The 27,458-nt window shown below is 38.0% G+C and overlaps 1 protein-coding gene across 12 annotated transcripts in view; it reads right to left on the bottom strand.

Annotated features, from left to right (window-relative positions):
• Tanc2 (tetratricopeptide repeat, ankyrin repeat and coiled-coil containing 2) overlaps positions 1–27,458 on the bottom strand; it is a 339,845-nt gene that overhangs the window by 83,150 nt on the left and 229,237 nt on the right. For all 12 annotated transcript variants that reach the window (XM_006534483.4, XM_006534482.4, XM_006534472.4 and 9 more), the window contains 2 exons: positions 10,925–11,206; positions 5,403–5,536 (listed from right to left, as the gene is read on the bottom strand). In XM_006534483.4, the coding sequence (XP_006534546.1) occupies positions 5,403–5,536; positions 10,925–11,206 (416 nt within the window). The remainder of the gene's footprint in view (positions 1–5,402; positions 5,537–10,924; positions 11,207–27,458) is intronic.

The raw sequence follows: 27,458 nt of genomic DNA, 5'->3' as shown, positions 1-27,458 counted from the left end.
ACTTTAGTATTTCTAGAAATCTGAAGGCTCATTGTAAATAACTACTTTATCTTCCTTTATTCTTGTCTCTTAACTCTGATTTTAATCTTCACTTTGGGACTGGAGGCTAACAATAGTTCCCAGGCTTGGGTTGTTTCAGTAATTTTCCAGTTTAGAGCCCTATCTTCTCTTCCTTTTTTTTTCCCCCTCATTTTTTTTTTAAAGCAACACGACTTTTACTTTTTAACTTGAACTCATTTTAGACTTACAGAAATGTTGCAAAAGTAGTACACAGAGTTTCCACTTATTCCTCACCCAGCCTCCTTTATTAGTATTTTATATAATCATAAAAGCCAGTAAATTAACATAAAATAATTTTACCTAAAAATCTAGACAACACTTAGTAATCTTATCTAATATTACTCAAATTTTAGTGTGTCCGTTAGGGCTTTTCCTGCTCAAGATCCACCCAGAAGCCCCGACAGTATTTAGCTATTTCTCTTTAGCCTCCTTTCATCTGTAAGAGACCTTTAGTCATTCTTCACAATGTTGGTGTCTTCAAATACTGACTGGTTATTTCGCTGGATGTCTCTGAGTTTGGGTCTGTCTGATGATCAGAGATGCCTTCTTGGGAAGAATACCATAAAAAGTTTGGTGTCCTTGATGGGTCAAGCCGTAGGGTCCTCAGTGCTGGCATGTCTTGTTGTTGGTGAGGCTGTTCTGCTTTATTGAGTTGAAGTTAAGACTGTGCCACTATAAAACTGCTATCTTTTGTGATTAAAAAATACCTTAGGAGAGATTATTTGGAAATAATACAAGTCCTGTTTCTCTCTGAATATTTGTCCATTAACTTTGCTATCTACAGTGGATATCTTCTGCAGAAATAATGACTATAATGCTTGATGATTTTTCAATTTCCTTTCTTCTACATTTGTTATTTAGAACCCCGCTGAATGGTCCCTTTGCATATAGTATGTTACAGTGAATTATTTTAGGATGAAAGTATAATACACACACACACACACATATATGACTACATAAAATCATTCATTCATATATACATTTTTGTGTATGTGAACATATATGTATACACACACATGTAAACTTGGAAAAGTAAAGATATTTAATAATATTTTCAGAGTTGGGAACTGAACCCAGGGTACTGTGAATGAAAACAAGCACTTTACCACTGACCTCCATCTCTAGCTCTCATGTGAGTCCACCTCACTGACAAGATAAAGTTGTCCTACATAGTCCTGCCTGGCTGGAACTCCTGATCCTCCTGTATCGGCCTCCTGAGTGCTAGGATTATAGACTATCTTTAGCTCATGTGGAGTTTTTTTTTTTTCTTTTAGTAAAATAGTTTGGACTTCACTAAATTGCAACAAGAGAAGGGCTTATTTGAGTTTTAGTATAGGGAAGAGTTTGGAATTTCTTCATTCATTTAACACAAATTTATGTGTGAAATGTTTGTGTTAAAAGTAGGGGATACAGTAGCTAACAGCTAAGCAATGACCCATTCAACTGAAAAAGGCTGATTACAAACTAACAAATAACAAACACTAAAGTTCATAAATATAAAAAAAGGTTGTTTTCTCATACTGGTATCCCAAATGTAGAAGAAATCTGGGTCATTGTTAATTTTAGAAGACAAAGCCCCTAGAGACATGAAAACATTATATTTATAGGTTACTTGCCACTTGAGTTGGATCTCATTTGTCCTCAATGTTCTCTTTAAGAATACTCACACTAATACTAATTAAACTTTATGTCATTGCCTTGCATATAATTTCCTCTCTCTCTTTACCCTGCCCTTTTTGTATATATCTAACCTGTCCATATTAGGTTCGATTTGTTTGTTACCAGATTGCCAAAATGATGGCTGCTGTTGCTGACAGTTTAACAGTTGCAATACCACTTCTTCTTCTTCTTCTTCTTCTTCTTCTTCTTTTTTTTTTTTTTTTTTGGTTTTTCGAGACAGGGTTTCTCTGTATAGCTCTGGCTTTCCTGGAACTCACTTTGTAGACCAGGCTGGCCTTGAACTCAGAAATTCACCTGCCTCTGCCTCCCGAGTGCTGGGATTAAAGGTGTGCACCACCACCCCCGGCTGCAATACCACTTCTAAGAACCAAGATTACTTGACATTTTCCATAAGCAGGTCAAGAATGGGAAGAACAACATTGAGTTATTTCTTACCTAGGAATTCTTTTTTGGGAACCCCCCCCCCAGCTTTTGTGTCTCCATCACATATCTTAAAAGTAGTTTCCCTAATTAGTTTATTTAACATTCATTATCTTCTTTTTGTGTGTGTGTTGGTTGCTTTTTAAAAGAACTTTGTTTACATACATTACATCCTGACCACAGTTTCCTTTACCTCCATTCTTTCCAGCCAACCCCTCCCCAAACCTCTCCTTTCCCCTAGATCCACTCCTTCTCCATGGCATAACAAAGTACAATAAGACTGGGCATAAACCCTCTTATCAAGAGGACTAGGTGACCCAATAGGAGGAAAAGGGTCCCAAGCAAGAAAAGAGTCAGGTAGCTCCCACTCCCGCTGTTAGGGGGCTCCATAAAACACCTAGCTATACAACCATGACGGATATGCAGAGGACATAGTTGAGACCCATACAGGGTCTTGCTTGTTGCTTCTGTCTCTGTGAGTCTCTATAAGCCCTGCTTAGTTGATTCTGTGGGCCGTGTTCTAGTGGTGTGTCCTTGACCCCTTTAGCTTCTAGAATGCTTCCTGCCCCTCCTCTTTGAGGTTCACCTAGTATTTGGCGGTGTGTGTGTCTCTGTACCTGCTCCTAACATTAAAAATCATTTCATTGACTATTTTTTGGTCAGTCAAATTTGGTTCTATGCTGGGTCCTGGCCATCCACGCAGTGATAGGTATGGGCCTCAAGTCAGACTAGTCACTGGTTGGCCACCCCCACATGTTCTGTGCCACATTACACCAGCATGTCTTGAACGCATGATGCATTGTAAGTTGAAGGTTTTGTGGCTGCATTGATGTGCCAATCCCACTATTAGGAGCCTTACAGGGCAGGAGAGATGGCTCAGTTGTTAAGAGCACTGTCTACTCTGATAGAAAATCAGGGTTCAGTTTCTAGACCCACATAGTGCCTTACCCCTTGCTACCCACCCCAGTTCCAGAGGATCCAGAATTATCTTCTTAAAGACTAAACATTGACATGATAAGAGCTGTTAGCCATATAGAAATTTTTTTGTTCTTGAAAAATTATAGTTCAGCAAAATCACTAAAAGGTGAAACTTCATTATAATTTTCTTTTTTTGAGGGCATATTCAAAGACTGATAGAATTTCTAAAAGAATGTTCAGCAAAGATCTTTCTTGTCACTAAAAAGCAGCAGTGATTAAAGGCGCAGGGTCCTGAGCACCTGTCCCATTTTTACAGAATAAAGACAATGATAATATTCTCAAGAGTGGGAGCTGGCAGGAAGACTGGAGGAGCTGAGGGGGGCTGCAATCCCATGGAAGAACATCATCAGCTGGCTGGACCACCCAGTGCTCCCAGGGACTAGATCACCAGCCAAGGAGTGTACAGGGAGGGATCCATGGCCCAGATACATATGCAGCAGAGAATAGCCATTTCTGACATAGATGTGAGGGGAGGACTTTGGTCCTGTGGAGGTTTGATGCCCCAGTGTAGGGGGATGTTGGAGGGGTGGGGCAGGAGGGGGTTGGTGGGTGAGCACCATCATAGAGGCAAAGGGGAAGGAGGGGTAACTGGGAAGTGAGCTATCACTTGAGATGTAAACAAATGAAATGAGTAATAAAAAAAAGAAAAAAAAGAAAAGAAGTTTTCATGACAAAAAATATTCTTAAGAGGTACATACAGGCTCTGAATCCTAACTCTGTTATCTATTAACAGCGTAACTGGAAGAAACAGTCATGGGAATTAGCATTTTCTTATGTATGAGATAATACTGACTACCATATAAGGTTAAAATACAATGAAGGAAACAAAACAAAATCCCAAATAATTCAGAGTCCCTACACTTATTACAACTTCAATAAACAGAAGCCAATGTGTTGCTGTTCTGTTAACTGTCCTATTAATTCTACGCATTATGTACACATTCTATTCTACATATTAATTCTACCTGGAGAAAACCCACTTTTATTCTAAGTGAATTTATACATACAAGAAAGGCTCTCAATGAATCTCTGTGCCTCTCCACAGATTACATTCAGTGGAGACCACAATACTAACTGGAGATACAACTGGCAGATGCTGATTTAGCAAAATTTGTTATAATCCAAATGAAAACTGTTTCTTCAGTAAACAGGACTGTTTCAAAGTTCTGACCAACTCTCCAGTGTCCTCCACTAATTAGCACAAGAAGCAGCAAGAAAACTATGAAATACCAGTTATAATTACTGATACAGAGGAACTGATACCAAGAATTCTCAAACCAAGAGGCTCTTGATATATAAAATAAAAACAAAACCATACTGACTTGAGTTCTCATTTGAAAGTCAGATGTGCACTCACTGGTTTGGTAGGGTGAGAAGCTAGACTGCTGGCTTCTGCTCTGTGCTCCCATGGCACAAGCTTCTATGGCCAAACTGTAATGTGTCATAATTGTAATGAGGATAATACTCATGTTGTCAACCAGGAGCCATTTCTTATACAAAGGTTAGCATAAATTAAACATGGTGCACCCTCACATGAAAATGTGTTTATAAGTTGCTCTTAGGATGCCAAAATTTTAAAAATATTTTTTAAGTAAATATACTTTCCAACTTGAACAATATTTAACTTTTCCCCCCTCTTTCCTTTCTCCCTCTTGCTCTGGCCCTGCTAGCTCTATAAGCAAGGGAGTAACTGCAGAAAAAGAAAGAGCTATTTGATATTAAAACTATGATAGTCACACGAAAATTCTTTTACTGAAAGGTTACAAGATAATGTTGGTGAACTCTTAACAAAAGGGCCTGGAGATATACAGCTGCTTGGGGGTGATGGGTTGGGTAAAGAAGTCAACTGTTTGTTCTGAACACTATTTGCTTTCCTATGTACATATGTTATTTTGAAAATGACAGGAAATTTAAATAAAAACATTATGGACAATATGATATAGGAGGAAGAGCTCTGAGTCAGTAATAATGTTATTGATTTTTTATACCCTGGCTTTGGCTAAACTATCTGTGGCCTTCATTTATTCACTGGAAGACTTTGCTTCTAAGTCTTGGAGGTTCTAATCCCATCAGAGTATTTTTTTTTTTAAATGAGTACACCACCACCACCACCACCAACCCAAAAAAAGTAAAAAGAGAAACTTTTCTTCATGTTTTCATGAATTCCTTTACACATTTTTGTTCTCTTTGCTAAGAGTCTCCCTATCTTTGCTTTGGTGCTAAAATGAAACTCGCAGGCCCCCAACTTGGGAATCCTATTGTACCTGTGAGGCAAGTCTTCGCATGGCTTCCTCTTGCCGCCTGCGCATTTCTGGAGTTCCTGGGCAGCTTCCACTGGTAATAGATGAGTGAGCTGAAGGTGCTTGGGTGAGTGGTAGCTCTCTGTTGGCGTCCACATCTGAATTAAAAAGATGCGATGTTTAATCAGAAGATCATAAAGCTCTAGACCAGTGGGTCTCAATCTTCCTAATGCTGCAACCATTTAATACAGTTCCTCATGTTGTGGTGACCACCAGCCATAAAATTATTTTTGTTGTTACTTCATAACTCTAATTTTGCTACTGTTATTATGAATCCTAATGAAAACATCAGTTTTGGGGCTGGCGAGATGGCTCAGTGGTTAAGAGCACCGACTGCTCTTCCAAAGGTCCCAAGTTCAAATCCCAGCAACCACATGGTGGCTCACAACCATCCATAACGAAATCTGATGCCCTCTTCTGGAGTGTCTGAAGACAGCTACAGTGTACTTAGATATAATAAATAAATAAACTTAAAAAAAAAGAAAACATCAGTTTTCTGATTGTCTTAGGTGATCCCTGTGAAAGTTCTGTTTGACCCTCAAAGGGGTCATGATCCCCAGGTTGAGAACCACTGCTCTATAGACTAAAGGAATATTAAATTCTATTTTGTTCTATAACCTAGCAATTCCATTTCTGACCATATAACTCAAGTGAAATAAAAAACAAACAAACAAACAAACAAACAAACACACGTGTCTAAATAGAAACTTGCATATCCCTGTCCAGAGAAGCATGACTTAGAACAGAAAGTAAAAGCAAGTCAGATGTCCATCACAACGAATGGATGAAGTGTGCTATCTCCATACAATGGACTGCTATTTGATGATGAAAGAAAATGAGATACACACATGCTACAACACAGATGATATCACATCAGTTCCCAAAATTTTAAGTATGTTTCTATTTATATAAAATGCTCAGATGAAGAAATCCACACTGATAGGTAAGGGAGGGGCTTTCTGGAGCAGAAAATAGGGAGTTTAAAGGAAAGCAGGGATTTACCACTGAGAGACACATGTTTCTTTTAGTGGGATCAATATTCTAAAATTGAGTTATGGTGACTGTGATACAACCTTTGAATGCATTAAAATGCATAATTGAGCATTTTACTTTGAGATTGAGCATTACCATGTCGGCAGATTTCATTATATACACAGTATAGGTTCACACAGAACTTACAGCAATTGTCCTGCTTCAGCTCCCTGTGTCCTGGGATTACAGGCATGAAATATAATGCTCACATTATATTTATTTGTATGTTGATTTATTTACTCATTTATTTAAGGCTAAGTACTACTTTGTTGCTCAGATTGGTCTCAAATCTTTCTTGATCTTCCTGCTCTGTCTCCTGAGTGCTGGGATTACAGATGTACGCTCAGAACTGAGCATTTTTAGTGGGTATAATAAGATTAAAAAGAAGGAAAAGAATCAGTTTTAAAAATTTTCACTGTTTCCTGCTAGTGGCAAGACCCATCTTTGGATTGAACACAACTCCCTCACCCCAATGAGTTCTGACTTACAGAACTGTAATATACAAGAGCCGTTTCAAACATGGCAATGTGTTTATGCTGCCACCAAAAAAAAATACATGGAGGTCAAGCTTCAAGTGGTACAATAAAGTTTTAGAAATGTAAAATGCATTCATTACCTATTAGAAATGATAAAATCAAACAGGTAAGAAAGAATTTTAAAAACAGGCACACACACACACACAAAAGCAAAAACCCATTTAAAGTTATTGGGTAAACAACAGCTATTAAAAAGAAGGAATAGAAGAAAGTAGTTATATAATTTTGCACCAGTAAAAATAAACTGAGATTTCTTCTATTCACCTGTGATGGAGTAGATTTCTTGGTCACACTGAAATAACTGCAAGGACGAGGGTACAAGAGATGGCAGTGAGGCAGGTCTGAAGAATTGTGTGACACTCTGAGTTGACTTAAAGTTTAGTGAATTCTACATATATTGGGTTACTTTTGTCCATGCATCTATGCTCCTTTGATTGGAATTTGAGTTTTGAGTAATTACTGTGTAAATACTCTTGTCTTTTGGCTACTCTCTTTTGAAGAGGCTCTCCTTTTTTTCTGAGTGGCTTACTTTCCCTTTGGTATTCAGAGAACAGTAAAAATAAAAATGTAAAGATAAGCACAAGTCAGTGTATTCAACAAACTAGCAAAATAGATTTCTAAAAGGAGTAGAGCAAGGACCACTGAATTTAGTAGCAGTTTGGAGGCTTGGCAGCTGCTGACAAATGTCAAATCCAGGTAATTACACAGGAACCTCCAGTGATGGAAACACAGCCATCTATCAAACTGAACTTCCCTACTTATCATACCAGCCTACCTGTAATGGGTGCAATAATATCTGAATTATACAACAGGTCTATTTTCAAAAAATGTTTTTGTTCTTTGTGTGTGTTGGGGGGGGGGTGATGAAAGCAGAGAATGATGGGAGAGTCATATCTGTGAAAGTAGGTGGAAAACAGGATGACAGGTTAGTGTCTGCCTTCACAGTTTTTCTCTACCTTCTAAGGGAAATGACAAGGAGGGGGCAGGCTGTGGAGCTGACTGTGGGGGAAGGAGAGCTATGCAGTGAAGGAATGCAGCCTCAACTGCTCACATCTTTTGCAGCAGTACTGCTCAGTGTGGAGAAGAAAGAACAACAGATGATATACAGAGATAAGTAAAAAACTCTGTAACTTTGCAGTTTTTCATTATTACTACAACTGTATCATGATATCATTATCTGGGGGTTCAGAAAGCCAGTGGGATTCCAAGTAACCCCACTCAAGTTTAATATACATTAATCTGTAGAAAAGTAGGCCACACTTCTGACCTTCTTATTCCTTAACCAAAGAACTTCTGCTGCTGCAGGCAGTATTTGTAGTGTCAGCTCATACAGCAACAGATTCATGCTGAAGAATAGCTTGTAGGCTGGAGAGATGGGTAGGTGGTTAAGAGACTTGTCGTTCTCACAAAGGACTCACGACTGAGGACCCATGACCCAGGATCAATTCCTAGCACCCACATGGCAGTTCACAGCCAACCATAAATCTAGTTCAAGGAGATATGACGTACTCATCTGAAATTAGTGGGTACCAAGCACAGATGTGGTACACATACATATATGTAGGTAAAACATACATATCACACACACACACACACACACACACACACACACACACACACACGTTATAAAAAAAGAAAAGAAAAAAAATTTGGGAGGCAGAGGCAGGTGAATTTCTGAGTTTGAGTTTATAGACCAGCCTGGTCTACAGAGTGAGTTCCAGGACAGCCAGGGCTACACAGAGAAACCCTGTCTTGAAAACCCAAAAATAAAATAAGAAAAAAATTAGCTTGCATCCTTTCAGTAAAATATCATTGACTCTTCTTTAAGAAACACAGGTTTGTTGAGGATGGCAGAGGCAGAAGGTAGATCACCAACAGATTACAATGAAAATTTTGCATAAGGCAATGTTGGTTCTTTGCAGCTCTGATAGATAGTGCCGCCTATTCTATATTCTCCTATTCCCTTTTCTAGTCTTGGAATTTTAACTAAAGGGCAAGATCTAAGCACCAACAGTGGAGAGATTATCTTATAAGTGGGGAATGTTTCATTGTTTTTAGAGATTCCCAAGAGATAAAAGGCAACAGTATTAGAGAATAATAACTAATTATATTTGGAAAATCTGCTTTGGAGAGTATTCAGATTGTTTTCTATTTATTTTTGCTCTCCCAGGTTTATGTGCAGTCCTCAGATAATTTGCTTTTAGACAAAGCAGCTATCCTCGGCTTTGGGATTTATCTTCTGTTAGGCATGATCCTGCCACTGCTATTTTCTACACTGATATACCAAGGAGTCAGAGAAAGTGTTAGCCAGCCATTTTTCTTTCTGGCATACTCAAACAGCTTAACTCCTGTACTACTCAGATAAGCAGTAGTATGGTGTGATAGACAGCTAAGCAATTGAAAGAAAATACTGGGATAGGTGGGGAAATGCGCTGCAAACCATGAAGATCTACTCTTTGAGTCAACATTTCAGCACAGAAGCTATTTTAGGACTCCGTCATTATCACTGTAATTTTTCTATAAAGGACTGAACTCCCTTTCGGGCATGCTGAGTAAGTACTGTCACCAAGCGACATTCTTATCCCTAAAGCCATTCTCAACGATTAGCCAGTCATACTTCCTTTTGCAGACGATAAAACTGAGATCCAAAGAATTAAAGCAAATTTAGGGTTACAAAGTACCATATGGTCAATTTACATGTTGTGGCACAATCCCAAGTTCTTAGCTTTCACAGGCTTATGTCTATGTTTATCTTAGAAGTACTTCATTTAGGAACATGAACAAGGTATTCTTAAAATAAGAGTTCACCATATAACTGTACTCAGTAAGTTTTCTTTTTAAGCACCAGCTCCTTTTATATGTTAAGTATTATTAAGCGTACCATCATTTCTTTGATATAGAACCTGCTAAGCAATTTCAAAAGGAAGATGTTTAGATGGTATTCAATGAGTTCCTGTTAGGTGTCTAGACCCTGAGATTACCATACTCTCACACAAATCATTGCTAGTGGTTGTATGAAATGTGTGGTGGGCTATATTACTATATTATTTAATTTGGACCAGTAGAACAGAACCTTCCTTTTCTGTTCTCCTAAGATCATCAAGGAGAGGCAGACTGGTTTATACAGGAAGAACTCTTACACACATCCATTTATTTTCTTTCCGCTAATAAGTTTTACCATAAGAAAAGTCAGTCTAGGAATGGCTTCTGAAACCAGGCTGCTTTCCCTTCCTATTTATGGGCTGTAAAAAACCCCAGGAGTCTCGGATCACTTATCTGGGAAATGAAGACAAAAGGATATACCTCACTGAGTTGATAAATGATTGAATGAATTAATATTTGTAAAGCAGTTAAAGATTATGCGACACACAATACTATGTGAGTGTTTTACTAACAAGTTATCACAGTGGTGACTGGCCATTGAGCTTGTTGTGACTACTCAGGAGAACTCTGCAACTTTCCACAAGGAAGCAGAAAAAATCTTCCAAGATACAGCTGAGCTCAAGTTTAAGCTGTGTGGCACTGACATTAGTAGCAAGAAAAGGAAGGCCACAGACTGTGTTGTCACTTAAGAAGTGGGCACAGGCTGAGTAACATCTGACAGTGACGGGTACAAATGATGCTACAGGAATTGCTGGAGTCAGTGTGCAAAAGATAGACTAGCCACATAGCCAACAGGTAATCATCATAAATTTCTTCCATATAAAGGTCTCTCCTGTTCTGGCTTCTGGTGACTGTTGGATGTGTGGGTTAGATAAACACAGAGCATTATGATCTTTCTCTGCACCAAGGTCCTCACATGGTGCAGGCTTCACAGATAAGAATAATCTAATTTGTGGCCTAATATAAAAATGTCAGAAAATATTTTAGGGGCACAAAATAGGCAGTTTTTGTTTGTTTGTAAGAAGAAATACGTACGTTTGGGGGAGGCGTGTGGGCTGTCAGAGGCGATCTGTCTCATCCGTGTACCATGGCAGCTGAGGGCCACCAGTCTGGAGATGATGGCAGTTTTGCCGAACCCAATGTTTCCCACAATCACTACTCCTTGGTTCACGCTGGCATTAGAACTCTGAAGCTGAGCATCAATCTCATGGAATACCCAATCTCGACCAACAAACACTGACTCCGTGGTAATGCTGGGCACTTCGAAGAGTAGGGGCTTCAAGGAGATGTCTGGAGGTCTGTAAGGTGCAAAGCGAACTGGAAGGAACAAGAGACAACAGAACTTAGTTCACATAGTCATCACTGAGAGAAACAGGGGAAAGATAGTTTAAGACTGTTAGTCATAGAATGACGGTATTTGGGCTTTTCAGGAAATAACAAAATTCTGAAAGTGGGTTCCACAAATAAATAATGCAGGTATGCTAGAGCCATCAGACACCACAGAGGACAGAGCACACACACAAATAATAAAACACAAATGAGTCATTCACAACAGTAAGAAAATCAGGGCAGTCTTATAAAACTGTTAAACAACAGGAACGTCCCCCACACCAGCGATCAGCAGGAATGTAAGAGAAGTGAAAGGGTCCTAAAGAATGCTTCTCACCTTTGCACACACTAGCAAGATTTTGCTGAAAGGACCCTGAGATAGCTGTCTCTTGGGAGGCTATGCCAGTGCCTGGCAAACACAGAAGTGGATGCTCACAGTCAGCTATTGGATGGATCACATGGCCCTCAATGGAGGAGCTAGAGAAAGCACCCAAGGAGTATCTGTAACCCTATAGGTGGAACAACATTATGAACTAACCAGCACCCCCCGGAGCTTGTGTCTCTAGCTGCATATGTATCAGAAATAGCCTAGTCAGCCATCACTGGAAAGAGAGGCCCATTGGTCTTGCAAACTTTATATGCCTCAGTACAGGGGAACGCCAGGGCCAAGAAGTGGGAGTGGGTGGGGGAGGGTATGGGGGACTTTTGGGATAGCACTGGAAATGTAAATGAAGAAAATACCTAATTAAAAAATAAGAATGCTTCTGGCCTGGGGAGATAAATCTTGTAATGCTAGATGTGGGGAAAGGGAGAGGTAGAGTTCTTTAGGAGAGACTCAGCTACCACTGAGCAATCTGGTAGCTCCTTACTAACTGTTAGATACATTTAATATTTAATAACCAATATGGTTGAAGCAGAATGTACATTGAAAATTAGTCCCAGAGAAACGCAATGCAAAGTGAATAGTCTTGTTTAGTTCTTAAAAAACCAAACAAAACCAAACCAAAAAACTAAGAACAGTAAGCCCCTTAGTTTATGACACTTTGTTTTTAATATAACATTTACTGCACTAATCCTGTTATGCCTGTCATATTTACTTATTATATGCAGATGTATGAATATATATAGATGATGTCTTCAGGTCTTTGTCTTTTAAAAGGCAAAAGACTTATGTGATGTTTTAAACTATGCTCTTATTTTGAACTATGATATACAAACATCTATTTTTCCTCTCTCTGAATTTAATAACTTATTCCTTTGACAGCTTAAATTATCACTAATCTGATATACTTATCTTATGTTACTTATATTGGATCCATTTCAGAGTTACAGAATTTGTTCTACTTAAGTCTGTTTCTGTGTTCATGCTAAACTGATCTCGTTGTTATATATTATGTGATAATAAAGTCTACCATTATTTTTTAGATTAAAAAAATAAAGCTCCAAAAATAATTCCAGAAATAATTTTTAGTATTAAAATATGCATATGTATGTGTGCCTGCATGAGCACACATGACCACAAGTGTATAGTTGTCCTCGGAGGCCAGAGGCTGTTAGATCCCCTGGAGTTGCAGCTAAAGGCAGTTGTGAGCCCTGGCAAGTGGACCTGGGTCCTCTGCAGAAGCAGGAGGCAGTCTTAACTACTGGGCCATCTCTCCAGCTCAAGTCTATTTTTTTATGAATATAACCAAAATATATCTTCATAAACAGAGGAAAAGAATCTGTTTTAGCAGATTATACATTATATATTTGAAAGTGATACTTAAATATCAATATTATCTAAGAAAACTAGATAAAGGCTGGGGAGGTGGCTTGAGTAGTCTCAGTTTTAGTGGTAGAATTATTGTCCAACTTGTAGGCAAATATACAGTAATACTTATTAAATGCCACTTTGACCTTAAGATTCTATTTAAGAAATTTATTTTAAAGAAATAATTCAGATCACACACATAATCACATTCTTGGTAGCATGTATGATGTCAGATTATATAGATACTAAAATAACAAATAATACAAAATTTGCAAAAATATGAAAGTACATATTTATGATATAAAAGAAAATACATATTATTACATTTAAAATATATTCAATGGAAGATAATATACACAGCAAAACATGGTCAATGGCATCTTTGATAATTTTCTAAAAGTTAACTTTTCAATATGAATTTTAATTATATTAAAAAGAACTAAGGCTTGGGCGATGGAGAGATCAAGAAAGCTGTTGACAAGATGAGGACCTTAGCTTGGATCCCTAGGACCCAGGCAGAAGTTGGGAGCTAATTGGTTAGCCGGTTTAGACAAATAGATGAACTCTACATTCAGTGAGAGACCTTGCCTAAAACAGAACAAAGCAAGTGGAGAGTACTGGAAGACAGGTGATATTGACTCTTTCCTCCCACATGGACAGGGACATACACTCCAAACACAGACACTCTAAAAAGGCCTAAACCTGAACTGCAATCTTACAGGTAGATAGAATAAGAAAATATTTTATCAGAAGGATTGATTTCCTTTATTATGGGATGATGTAACTCAATCAAACAATCAAATGAATAGTATATTGAACAAGCAAGTTTATACTTTTGGGTGTTTTTCTCTTGTAATCAATATATATACATATGAAAAATATATATTTACTATGGTTTTTACATTTTTATATTTTTTAGCTACAAACTGCATATCACTAATCAAAGGTAGGAATCTGAAATGACAAACAATTTGATCTGGGTCCTAAGCATTTTGGATAAGGGATACTTGACATGTGTTACAGAATGATTAAAATATAAAGTCAGCCTTTTCTGTCAGGATGTTCTGAATGTCAGGTTAAGCAATGGTTTATACCTCTCTTGTGGCAATGGCTCACTGAAGTGGATCTAACACAAAGATAACATCAGTGGAGAGGCAAAGAGACCCTGAAGATTTCCCACTTGGAAATCCTGGAGAATGCTAAGAAGGCATGATGCAGGGAGATGCCAAAAGCTTAGTGATAATTGTAAAGGGAAAATAAATCTTGAGATTTTTCTAGTTTCAAACCTAAGGGCTTATGGAAGTGAGAAGAACCCAAATCTTGGTGCAAAATGAGATTTTTATCACTGTGTAGAAATAGTTTTCTTACTTTAAAGTCTTATCTTCTAAATATAAGCTGGAAACAAAGTCTTAACATTTAGGGAGAAAGAATTAAAACTTGAGATACATTGGTATATGCTCAATTTTAACTGAAACAAACAATACTGTCGTCTCTACAGAAAAAATCAAAGAATTATCTGTATTGATTATGTGGCATTTTTATACCTATCTAAGCACTGTACTGAGTTTGAACTCTATAGAGCATCAAAAACTAATAGAATCCTATAATTATTTCCTAAAGTTACATAGGTCTCCAGGATGAGGCATATATGTAGGATTAGGTCTGAGTTTGTCTAAGACAAATTGGCTGAAAATTAATGTCATGTCGTATTAAGGACAGAGACGCTTATATGAGTTGTCATAAGTATTTACTCACACAGGAAAGGTCAGGAGCCTGAAAAGGGGTGGCGGTCACAAGATCTGTTATTAACAAAGCAGAGGTGGCAAAGGACACCTTTCTTACTTAATATTTGCATCTGAGACTAGAATGACTGGTGTTAGCACTGGACCTGTCTGATGACAAAAAGGACCATGTAACTCCTCACATAAGAGTCTCCAGTAATCTTCTACCTCTTCTCATGGCATGCAAGCCTCTGGATGATCTGGAGCCTGCCTAACATTATATGATCTCTAGGCCCAAGCTATTCTGGTCTTCTGGTTCCCACCTGCTGTTCTGACTAGTTAGGAAGTTTCTTATCTGGCTGTTCACCTGGTAAGCTCATTTTTATTCTTCAGGTTTCACCTTAAATATTACTTTGTCAGAGAGGCTTCCTTTGATAACTTTATAGAGTATGTTCTTCCACCTCCATCATTTTCTTTATGTAAAAGGTTTCTATCAGCGATAACAGACATATTTGTTTCAATTAGTGAATTCTCAATATGTTGTTTTATTTCCTTTTCTCACATTGTAATCTAACGCAACAGTTTATTTTTGCTTGTTTCCTTATTTATTCTCATTTCCTTAATGAAAGTGTAAGCTCTATGGAGGCAGGAGCCATCACCGTATCAGCAGCAGACATGGTTTCTGAGGTCTACAGTAAAGCATCAAGAAATGCTTTTTGGGTGAATGAATAATGAAGAAGGGATCCACTCCTGTGATTCTTATTAGAAGGATTTTCATGTATTAGGGGAAGAGTAAAGTGTGTTGTCACTGTACCGGAGCCCACACATGTCTCCAGAATGCAATTCAAATCAAAGTTCCTGTTACTTAAGAATCAAACTTGCCCTAGCAATCTCAGCCTGTCTTCTAATTCTTAAGTAGTTTTCCTTTGAAAGAGTTCTTACCCCAGTCACCTCTGCTGACTTCTAAGTGTTCCCAAACCCTCCCTTAGGCTTTCCCTGTTAATTCATCAGTTTTGGACCTGGATTCTCTAACTTCACTTACTGCCTCAGACATCTCCTATTGAATATCCTACCAGACCAATTTTTATTAAAATGATTATATTATTTCTCATATGATCTCCAATGGCCCCTTTTGCCATGTTAAATATAAAAATCCTCACTAGACTCTCAGGGCTTTCTGTAATGTAACTCAACTCTTAATTACTCCTGTCTGTCTCTCTCCAGAGCCTTATGTATAGACTATCCCCCTGCCCAGCCTCATCTCTGGCTTATGCAGTACTAGAGATCAAACCCATGGCTTTGTACATCGAGGCCAACAGTACTAACCAAGCTGCTTCCCCAGGCTTCTTTAGTTTAAATCCATTGCTTCCTTTAGCTCATAGTGCCTGTTTAGTTCAGCTGATTTCAAGTCTTTGTCTGGCTAAGTCTAATGTCTTAGAATCTTCAGTTTACTTTTTCTGATAAATGAAAAAAATTCAATGTTTTTATACATTCTCTATTTTTTAAAAGAATTTCATTTTGAATATGAATTTCATTTGAATATGGTAAGTAAGCAGAGATTTTGAATTATTCCTTTGAAGGTTCACTGTTGTTTTGATAATGTAGTTCTTTCATGTGACATTTCTGAAGTAGCTATAGTCATTATTTTGAGACAAGGAATATATTGTGCATACTGGTCTTAAAACTCTTGGGCCCAAGCATGCTGTCTGCTTCAGCCTCCCACACAGCCGGCATCCAAGAGCATCCCACTGTGCTTTGCTCTCTCTCAATCAGTTTTGCAAAGACTTTATTTCCGTGTCACCATCCAGTCTCTCTGTTCTACTCTCCTAGTAGTCAACTGGCAGTCTTAAAGATTCATCAAATGTTGAAGCTAAGTATCATTTTTATTCATCAGTCTCCTGGTTAAGTTTTGCCTAAATTCTAGAGAGGTGAGCAGTTGAACAGTTTATTTTGAAGGCTTTGGTTCTTGGAGTTCTTTTCATCATTTTATGTGATGTCACTTGTATCAGTGGCTAACAACTCAGAGGGGATCTTGGGTACTTCAGTACCTTTTCTAGAGGACAGGAGTGGGAAGCCAAGAGGGGAAGGAGCTTGGTAGGAAGAGGGAGAGAGAAAGAGTGAACTGGCTATGTCAGAATTCCAGAGAGGAAGGAGAAAATACAAAGATCAAAACCTAGTTGGCATGACCCATTGATACATGCCTTAGGGAAGTAAAAAGGAAGTGAGGTCAACTCTTGCTCAGGCCTGCTTCAGGGTGAGCTCTTCTGATCAGAAGGGAAATCGTGAACTTTTCTTGAAAAACAAATTCTTATAATATTTTTATAGCTGTGTCTCTCTCTTTAGGACTAGAGACTTAAGTCCACATAACTGGTTTTAAAATTTGAATAAAAATCCAATTCTGACTGCTAGGTCCAGGCCTTTTCTATGATACTGCATCTTCTGTACAGGATGTGAGCACTGCAGGGGATGAACTAGGTTTATCATTGTTTGCTTCCTAGCTTGTCTCTGTCCTTGCCTTTAAGAATTATGTTTGGGGGCTGTGGAGATGGCTCTATTGGGAAAGTGTGTGCTGTCCAGGCACGGACCAGCGTTCAGACCCTCAGTGCTCACGAGAGGGCCTGGTGTGGCTACGCTGCCTGTGGGAGGAAGAACACAAGTCTGGCCAGAGACTGCATTTCCAGTGAGAATAGTTACTGAGAGGCTAAACTCCTTTTTAAACTGAATTATCTCTTTGGGTCTAAGATTACTCTAGATTTTGTTTCAAAGGAGGCTTTCCTGAATTTGATTAAAGCTAATTTATAATATGGAATATGGAGTAAGCAGTGATTCAACGTATTTCCATTTTAGAGAATAATTCTATTAAGATAGCTTCTGGCACTGGGCAGATGGCACATCCATGTAATCTCAGAATTTGGGAGGCAGAGGCAGGAGGATCAGTTCATGTTTGAGGTCAGCCTAGGCTACAGAGAGTTCTAGGTCAGCACTGGATACAGAGCCAAACAAAGACAAGGCCTCTCGTGGACACAATGTTGCATGGCACCTTATCCTACTGAGAAGGCTTTGACATTTTAAAAAGTTATTTTAAACTTTTTCTAAAAATGTAATCTATTCACAAAAGTCTCAAGAGAAGAACACAGACAAAATTAGAGCAGTGCCATATGGTAAAACAACTGCAGGCACCAAGAAGAGCCAAGAAACAGTTTCTGTATCTCAGTACCTAGGACTTTTGTCAGACTGACGTTAAAAGAAAGCCTTATTTTTAATGTACCCAATCATAAATTTAGGATAGGACTGTGGGGGCAGGGAAATAATATTCTCTGTCAGATCATTCGTAAATGACTGTTTATTTTGGATATCAGCTAGTTTCAAAGAGCTTTCCCATGGTAGAAACCACCAAAATATTCCATTGAGAAGTTACTACTGCAACTTCTCCTGAAGGAGAAGGTGACTTAGTCCTATTCAGTGGCAGTGTATGGGTACCAGGCAGCGCTCCCAGGGAAGTAAGAAGACCACCACACCCACCCTTTTAAAAATATTCTAGTAAACTATACTAACCATAATTTGCGTGGAAATGCTCATAGAAAGACAGGGTAAGAATGATGTGGATACATGAGAAGACACATGAAAAAAATCAAGAAGCACTTATTATTTTTTCCAACTCTTTGTATATCTGAAAAAATTTTAAACAAAATAATATACAGAGAAAACATTCTAACACAGGATTCAAGTAAGATGAGTTTTGGAAAGAAACTTTTTCAAGAGATATGAGAACCACTCTCTTGAGCTTGTGGGAAAGCTCAGTGGATAAGGTACTTGCCACCAAGGCTGGTCAGAATTCAATACCCAGGACCCTCCTGGCAGAAGTAGAAAACTGACTCCCACAAGTTGTGCTGACATTTATAGGCACGTGCTAGGGTACATGCACAAACCTATATGCACACACAGACATACAGAAAACCAATCAATAAATATAACCTTCCTGCATACCACTTCAGACTCATTCAGTGTGTGCATCTTTTCAATGTAAATTATGCTTGTGGTAACACATGAACTATTTCTAGGGTTATTCTCTTATAAGCTCATCACTAGTTACAATTATATATTTAGGTTATAGAAAAAAAATCTCGTTTTTTTAAAGGCAAGGATAAACCTTAAAAAAAAAACCCAAAAAACAAAGGAAAATCAAATAAGCCCAAGATTTATTAAAGTTAACAAACCTGCTCATTCAAATGTAAATAGAAACAGCTAAAGGGGAGAGGAGGCAGAATGGAAAGTTGGGACATGAATGCTCTAAATGGTTTTTGACTGAAGCATACTTATTCATGGAAAATACCATGAGTCAGTTGAAACAAAGTCACTTATGGCCTGGCAGAAGAAAGGATGTACATCATGTAGACAGGGTCTGGTACAAATAAAATGACAACTGGGCTAGCTTGTATCCTTCCAGAAGGAACACAAAATCTAGCTTGGAAGTACCTCTGTTCCTCAGAGTAAAAGATAATTTCTGGTTCATCCTTAGAATTCTTTCTATGCATATAATTCTTTACACAAAGCAAGAGAGAAAACATCTATGTTTCAAACAAAACTTGAAAATATTACTAACGCACACATACCCAGAAGGCTTATTTGCTTAGACAGAGTCTTTCTAGATAGTTCAGGCATGACATGGATCTTGCAATCCTCCTTCACCAGCCTCCCAAGGACAGGAATTGTGGGGCTGAGTATGCCAACATGCAGTTTAGTTATTTTTCTTGAAAAAACAGTTCTTAAAACTTTATTATATGATGATGATGATGATGAGTGTGTGTGCACGCACATGCGCCCACAGACTCGTGTGCAGCATATGCTTGTGGGTGTGTATATTCAATGGCACACGGGTTCTGGTTTATTTATTCTTAAGAAATATTTAGGGCTTGGGGAGAGATGGCTCAGCAGGTAATGACAGTTGTCACCAAATCTGGTGATTTGAATTTGATCTCTAGGACCATTGTGGTGGAAGGAAATGACTCCAGCAGGTTTCCTCTGACTTTTGTGCACACACACACATATGCATACACATACAGTACATGAAAGAAAGCTTTAAAAAAAAAGAAGAGTGAAGTATTTAATCAAGGCAGGGGATCACTGGTCTACTGAGTTTCCACATGGGCTGATTAACTGACAAGAGTCAAGCCTGCTTATTCTGGGTCCTCAGCAAAAGAATAATGGACAGGAAATAAGTCTTTGAATATGTGAAACAATTTGAATGAGGTCCTATAAAAATAGTGTAAAGACAATGTTCTGAAAAATGTTTATACTAGACAAATTCTGTTAAAAAAAATAGAAGCAGAAACAGCTTTTGGACAAACAGGAAAACCTAGGAGACTGGGTAAAATGGTAGACTCAGGCCCGAGGTGCCTCAGTTTGGATCTGTCTCTGTTACTTGCTATCTGTGGCCTAGTTACTTATGTTAGCAATTTGTCAGCTTCTCATCTTCATGTAAGGTAAACTGTACCACTGTGAAGAGTAAGTGTAGTTGTTTAGGACTTGCCTAACTGCAATCACTTCCCATATCATGAGCTAAAACAGATATTTAGTGAATCCACTTAATCATCTGTCTCCCACAGACATTTCATCAAAAAAACCCAAAAAGGATACTGAGAACATACTGGCTCTTTTCAGGCCGCCTTCTCTTTGAGGTTTCTGTCCTATCTCTCTTCTTTCTTTGACTACCCAACTTTTTCAAAGAACCACTTATCAATCTTCTTTCACAGTAATAACTCAGAGCCTGGCTTCTACCCATATTACTGGGCTGAAATTATTTTGGTAATGTCACTGATATCTTTTTGTTAAGTGATTTATTTTCTATTTTTATGCTTCACATTGTTTATGATTTCACAATGTTATGATATCACATTGTTAAACCAATCCCTAACTCTTGACGGGATGGGTTTTTCTTTATGACCGCCACTAAAGTACTAGAATCCTTGGTTTATATATTACTGCCCCCACATCTCAGTGAGACAGATTAAAGTCTGTCACAGCTTTTTAAGTGATGATGGCTCTCAGGCTTAAATTTCTATTCTAGACCTCAATCCTAAATGCAACATTTCCAACAACTCATGACCATTATCCGTGTAGCTGTGCCTGGTGGTATAGGCCTGTTGTTCCAGCTACTGTGGGAGGCTAAGCCAGGAGGATTACTACTTCAAGGCTTTCCTGGGCTGGTGAGTTTAATGCTGGCTGACAACTTAATGAGACCCTACCTTAAGATAAAAAGGGGTTCAGGGCTGTAGCTAGCACACAAGAGGCTCTAGGTTCAACATCCACTACCTGGGGAAAAATAAGTCATCTACTTGGATAGTTAACAGAAATCACAAACTTAGAAAATTTCACTAAGACTATTTTACTTCCTTGAGAAGTGAGTTTCTTGATTATCATTTGTTTACACAGGTAGTAAAGTATCATTATGTATTCTCTCTTCTAAGACAAAAACTTGTGACTTATCTAGGATTTTTTCCTGCTTCTCCAATAATTAGTCACAGTTTTAAGTTCTTTTTTAAAAAAGGGAATTATATATTAATTACTATGTAGATAAGGATGACTCTAAACTGATCTTCCTGCCTCCATTCATGTGCTAGGAATCACACCCTGGGCATGCTGGGTAGGTACTCTACCAACTGAGCTATATTCCTAGCCCCTAACATTGGTCTTACAGGAAAATATTTGTTTAAAAAACAATCTTGATTGGAATTCTCTGGGAGAGGACAAGAATCATCAGCGAATTATGAAAGAAACAAGGAAAACCCAGTTCCTGGAAAGGTTACGACTTTCTATATGCTTCATCAAATTTAGTACCTAATATATAGGGAAAATATAAAAAGTAATATCTTAAAAATGAGAAAGATTTACAACATATGTAACTCAGTTGGAGTTTTACATTATTAGACTGTTGGCATTGAGAATGGGACATACTTGTTTGTAGATGTATCAAAACTATTCTAATTACTTGAAATTTAAGAGTAACATTTCTAAGCTAACTTTTATTAATGAAATTTTATAATGAAATTTTGCAAATGAAATTTCCAGTTCTATAATTTTATTAGTATCTTGGGAAATTATTTCATAAAAATATTTCACATATAAATCTTAAATTATTCTAATGAACTCAAAAGTGTTGCAAACATTAGCCAAGTGAATTTATTGACATTATGGGTTACTTCAATTGATTTTTTTTAATACTTTTGAGAAATCTTAATCCGAAAGTTAATTCTTTAAGTCTAGTTCAGTTGAAAACATCTCTTATAAAAACTTTTTATGTATTAGCTCTTTGAGTTTTCTAATGGTAAGATTTAGTAATTTACCAAGTAGGATTGGTTTATATAAAAACCAGACCTGTGTGTAAGCAGAGCAGCTATACCTTAGTGACTAGTTACAACAAACAGAGCAAACCAAGCCAAACCAAACAAAAACTACAAGGACAGCCCGACAGCTAAGTGGGTGCAGGTACTTCCTGCCAAGCCTGACAGCCTGAGCTTAGTCCCCAGGACACACAGTCAAAGGAGAGAACAGACTCCTGTAAGCCGTCTCCTGCTCTCCACATGCATGATACAGCACATTTACCCTGACAAAATAAATAAAATGTAATAAAAAGTTAAAAAATTCATAGCCAGACTACTCAAATAAAGCAGTCTAGTTTTTATCAGATGCTAAAAAAATTCAACTTAAATTATGAATTTTCAAATTTTAAAGCACTTTGTAGAAGAGTTGGCTATGGGGAAAGAGAGATGTCATAAAACTAGAACATATAGTTTGCTATCTAACAGTCACATGCTGGAATTTTTGTGAATGTAAGCTTCCTCTAGCTTTTGAATTTACTTAAGAAGGACATTTAATGTTGCTTATAAAAATAATAAACAACAGTGATTAAAAATTCTGATGGAAATATTCCCTTGTAAGTGTGCCAGTCATCCAGGCAATGATCAGGATGACTAAGCAAGCTCAGGGCTGCATGAGTCAGTGGGTTAACGCAATAGCATTCAGTTTCATGACATGCATCTTAGTCAGCTTCATAAAGAATTCATTGTTTCAGAAATGTGAGGGACTCATACATGCTGTGATGTACTCATTTCATTTAATGAAAATTAAACTTACTGTTTTGAAAGCATGAACTCAAAGCCAACTTAACCATTGCAGGGCCAGTTTTACAAAATTTGTGCCAATAACCAGACAGCCATTTTCACACCTGCCCTCTATCCTAGTGTTTACCAACGCAGCAAGTCACTAAACAGAAAGTCTCTAAATGTCTGTATGGAATGAGATTTAGTATAGGATTAAGGAAACCAACGGATATTGAGAAATGAAGTTTTAATTAGTAACGTGTAATCTCTTCAAGTAAAACAGTATGATTATAATTTAACAACAGGCAGGTTAGAGCCTTATCACTAATAATTATTCACTAACTCACTATAAGTAGCTATTACCCGAAATCCCTATGTGAACATTAATATTGTGTATTAACTCCTTGGTTCCCTTTTAATGTTCTATCTTACAATGTATTACTTCTACCTGCAAAAACCAATGACCATTTTTCTCTCTAATAGTATGAAACACTTCACTGAGGTGAAGAGATGTTTCAGTGTACTTTTAGTAGAGCCCCATGACAATGACACAATGGTGATTAAATAAAAAAATAGAACTTTTTATGTAATTATGACTCCTTCAGGTGGTGCATGCCTTTAATCCCAGCACTTGGGAGGCAGAGGCAGGTGGATTTCTGAGTTAGAGACCAGCCTGGTCTACAGAGTGAGTTCCAGGACAGCCAGGGCTACACAGAAAAACCCTGTTTCAGAAAAAAAAATTCATAAAGCTAATTCAAGTTACTATTCCTTAAAGTCTTCCTTTAAGGGCAGGCCAACAGTTACATACACTGCACTAGAATATACCTTTTCTGACTACATAGGAAGTAGTATGACTACTGATGGTAGCTAGGAATCTGCTACCTTGCTGCAAAGGGACTGGATGGTGTACTTGTGTGACTTCATTCTCTCTATTGTTGGGCAGAGTTTCTGGAAACATCAATTTTTGGTAGAACAGTTGGTCAGAACAGCTGTATTGAAAAAGAAAAGGGCTTTTCACTAATGAAGGCAATGCTAAAATATGTAACTTGATGATCCAAAAACCCTAGCTCAGAGATTACCCTAATAATTTTTGTGTCAGTAGTCAAAAGACAACTACTATTATGATTCAACAATTCAATTATTGTTAAGGTAAATTTGAAATGAACTCTACTTATAAACCATGCTCATAAACTTCTAACATCTAAAACCTCTCAAAATATTCCCCCATTTACATTTCTGTAAACAGACTATATAGTCCTTGAGACATAATACTTATTTTCAACTATAATAATATTCTTTAAATTGCTTACTGAAGTGTTTGGGGACCCTTGGGGGTTTCCAAGACATGTTTGGTGTCCTTAAAACTAAAGTTATTGTTATGACATTAAGAGGTTATTTCCCTTTCACCATTACTTTTTCACAATTAACTATGTAGTGGAATTTTCCACACCCTTTTAACATGTTAAAATAAAAGATCTTTTATTTTTAAGATGAATAAACACTTATTTTATTTAATGAGTATGAGTTGTTTTCTTTTCTTGCATGTATATATGTACACCATGTGTATTCCTGGTACCTGAAAGAGGTCAGAAGAGGATGTTGGATACCCTGAGGGGAGTTATGGATGGTGGTGAGCTACTATATGGGTGCTGAGAAACAAACTTACTGCAAGAGCACTAAGTGCCATATTTCCACGAATCATCTTTCCAGCCCTGAATAAACAGGTATTTAAATAACCTCTATTATTTAAAAAAACCTACTATTATATTTAAAAGCTGAAACTAGTACTTGATATATTAGTTTATAATATGGTAAATACCACCTCAAGTCATATAAATAAAAGGCTGTTGTGTGTGTGTGTGTGTGTGTGTGTGTGTCTGTATATTTTCTTTATTTACATTTCAAATGAAATCCCTTTTCCTGGTCCTCCCCAAAACCCCTTATACCATCCCTCTTCCCCCTGCCCTTGCATTCCCCTACACTGGGGCATTGAGTCTTCACAGGACCAACGGCATCTTTCTCCCACTGATGCCCAACAAAGCCATTCTCTGCTATACACATGGAGGGAGCCATAGGTCCCTCCATGTGTACTCTTTGGTTGGTATTTTAGTCCTTGGAAACTCTGGTGGGGGAGGAGTCTGGCTGGTTGATACTGTTGTTCTTCCTATGGGATTTCAAACCCCTTCAGCTTTTTTGGTCCTTTTCCTAAATCCTCCATTAGGGACTCCATGCTCAGTCCAATGGTTGGCTATGAGCATCTGCCTCTGTATTTGTGAGGCTCTGGCAGAGCCTCTCAGGAGACAGCTACATCAGGCTCCTGTCAGCATGGACTTCTTGGCATCCACAATAGTATCTGCGATAGGTGACTGTATATGGGATGGATCCCCAGGTGAAGCAGTCTCTGGATGCCTTTCCTTCAGTCTCTGCTTCACCTTTTGTCTCCATATTTGCTTTCATGAGTATTTTGTTACTCCTTCTAAGAAGGATCGAAGTACCTACACTTTGGTCTTCCTTCTTCTTGAGCTTCATGTGGTCTGTGAATTGTATCTTCAGTAATCTGAGCTTTTGGGATTATATCCACTTATCAGTAAGTGCAAACTATGTGTGTTCTTTTGTGACTGGGTTACCTCACTCAGGATGATATTTTCTAGTTCCAACCATTTGCCTAAGAATTTCATGAAGTCATTATTTTTGAGTAGTATTCCATTGTGTAAATGTACCACATTTTCTGTATCTATTCCTCTGTTGAAGGACATCTGGGTTCTTTCCAGCTTCTGGCTATTATAAATAAAGCTGCTATGAACATAGTGTAGAATGTGTCCTTGTTATACACTGGAACATTTTTTGGGTATATGCCCAGCTTTTTAGAATCCTAAATAATGTCAGAGCATAGGCTTATGGGTATGCACAGTGAACATATTTCAGGAAGTTTTAATACTCGAATTCAGTTGGTCAATATATTTAGTTCCCACTGAATATACTATAGGTACAAATCAATACATGCATCTTTAAATACTCAGCATTACATATTATTAAAATTGTTGTAAAAAAACCTATCTCTGGCTGGAGACATGGCCCAGTGGCTAAGAGTATTTGCTGATCTTGCAGAGGACTAGACTTCGGTTCTGAGCACCCACATGGAGCAGCTCACCATCTCCACTAACTTCAGCTTTATGGGATCTGAAACCTTTTGTTGGCCTTAGGGGGCACCTGCATACATGTACACATACATCCACGCTCACACATACACACACAAAACAAAACCCTATTACATGGGAATGTAGCTTAGTGGCATGTGTGAAGCTCTAGGTTCAGTTTTCAGAACAGCTAAACAAACAAAACAAAATCTATTTCATAAAACTTAAGTAATATTTTAAAATATGAAAACACACTGTGTGTGTGTCTATGTGTCTCAATGAGCAGGTGGAGGTAAGAGGATAGCTTGTAAGAGTAAGTTCTCTTCATCCACATGTGGGTCCCCAGGATTAAAATCAGGTCTCCAGACCTGGGGTAAGTGCCTTTATCTGCTGAGCCATCTCACTGGCCTCTAGAAATACATAATACTGAAATCATCTTCAATCATTTTACTTTTTGGTGGGGCACAAGATAATTTTACTTCAACTATAGTTAGGAAAAACATTTCAAACTGAAATCTGACTATAATTTGTATGTTTGAAGATGATGGATGTCAAGAAAACAATCTGATTATGAACCTAAAGGAACATGAAAAGTTTTAGATATAGTAATCCTAAGTTATAAAGAATTGCTAAGATGGTCTATAGTCTGTCCAAGTTAAGTTTGCTTTCTTTTCTTTTTTATCTTTTTAAAAAAATTTTAATTATTGGGTATTTATTTCATTTACATTTCCAATGCTATCCCAAAAGTCCCCCACACCCTCCCAAACCCACTTCCCCACCCACCCACTCCTACCTCTTGGCCCTGGCGTTCCTATGTACTGAGGCATAAAAAGTCTGCACGACCAATGGGCCTCTCTTTCCACTGATACATATATAGCTAGAGACACAAGCTCTGGGGTGGTGGTGGTGGGTACTGGTTAGTAGATATTGTTGTTCCACCTATAGGGTTGCAGATCCCCCCAGCTCCCTGGGTACTTCCTCCAGCTCCTCCATTGGGGGCCCTGTGATCCATCCAATAGCTGACTGTGAACATCCACTTCTGTGTTTACTAGGCCCCGGCATAGTATCACAAGAGATAGCTATATCAGGGTCCTTTCAGCAAAATCTTGCTAGTGTATGCAATGGTGTCAGCGTTTGGAGGCTGATTATGGGATGGATCCCCGGGTATGGCAGTTTCTAGATGGTCCATCATTTCATCTCAGCTTCAAACTCTGTCTCTGTAACTCCTTCCACGGGTGCCTTGCTCCCAATTCCAAGAAGGGGCAAAGTATCCACACCTTGGTCTTTGTTCTTCCCGAGATTCATGTGTTTCGCAAATTGTATCTTATATCTTGGATATTCTAAGTTTCTGGGCTAATATCCACTTATCAGTGAGTGCATATCGTGTGTTCTTTTGTGATTGGATTACTTCACTCAGGATGATGCCCTCCAGGTCCATCCATTTGCCTAGAAATTTCATAAATTCATTCTTTTTAATAGCTGAGTAGTAGTCCATTGTATAAATGTACCACATTTTCTGTATCCATTCCTCTG

The sequence above is a fragment of the Mus musculus genome, chromosome 11 (assembly GCF_000001635.26).
Source record: "Mus musculus strain C57BL/6J chromosome 11, GRCm38.p6 C57BL/6J".
Taxonomy (NCBI): Eukaryota; Metazoa; Chordata; class Mammalia; order Rodentia; family Muridae; genus Mus; species Mus musculus.
This window is presented reverse-complemented; position numbering and strand designations above follow the sequence as displayed.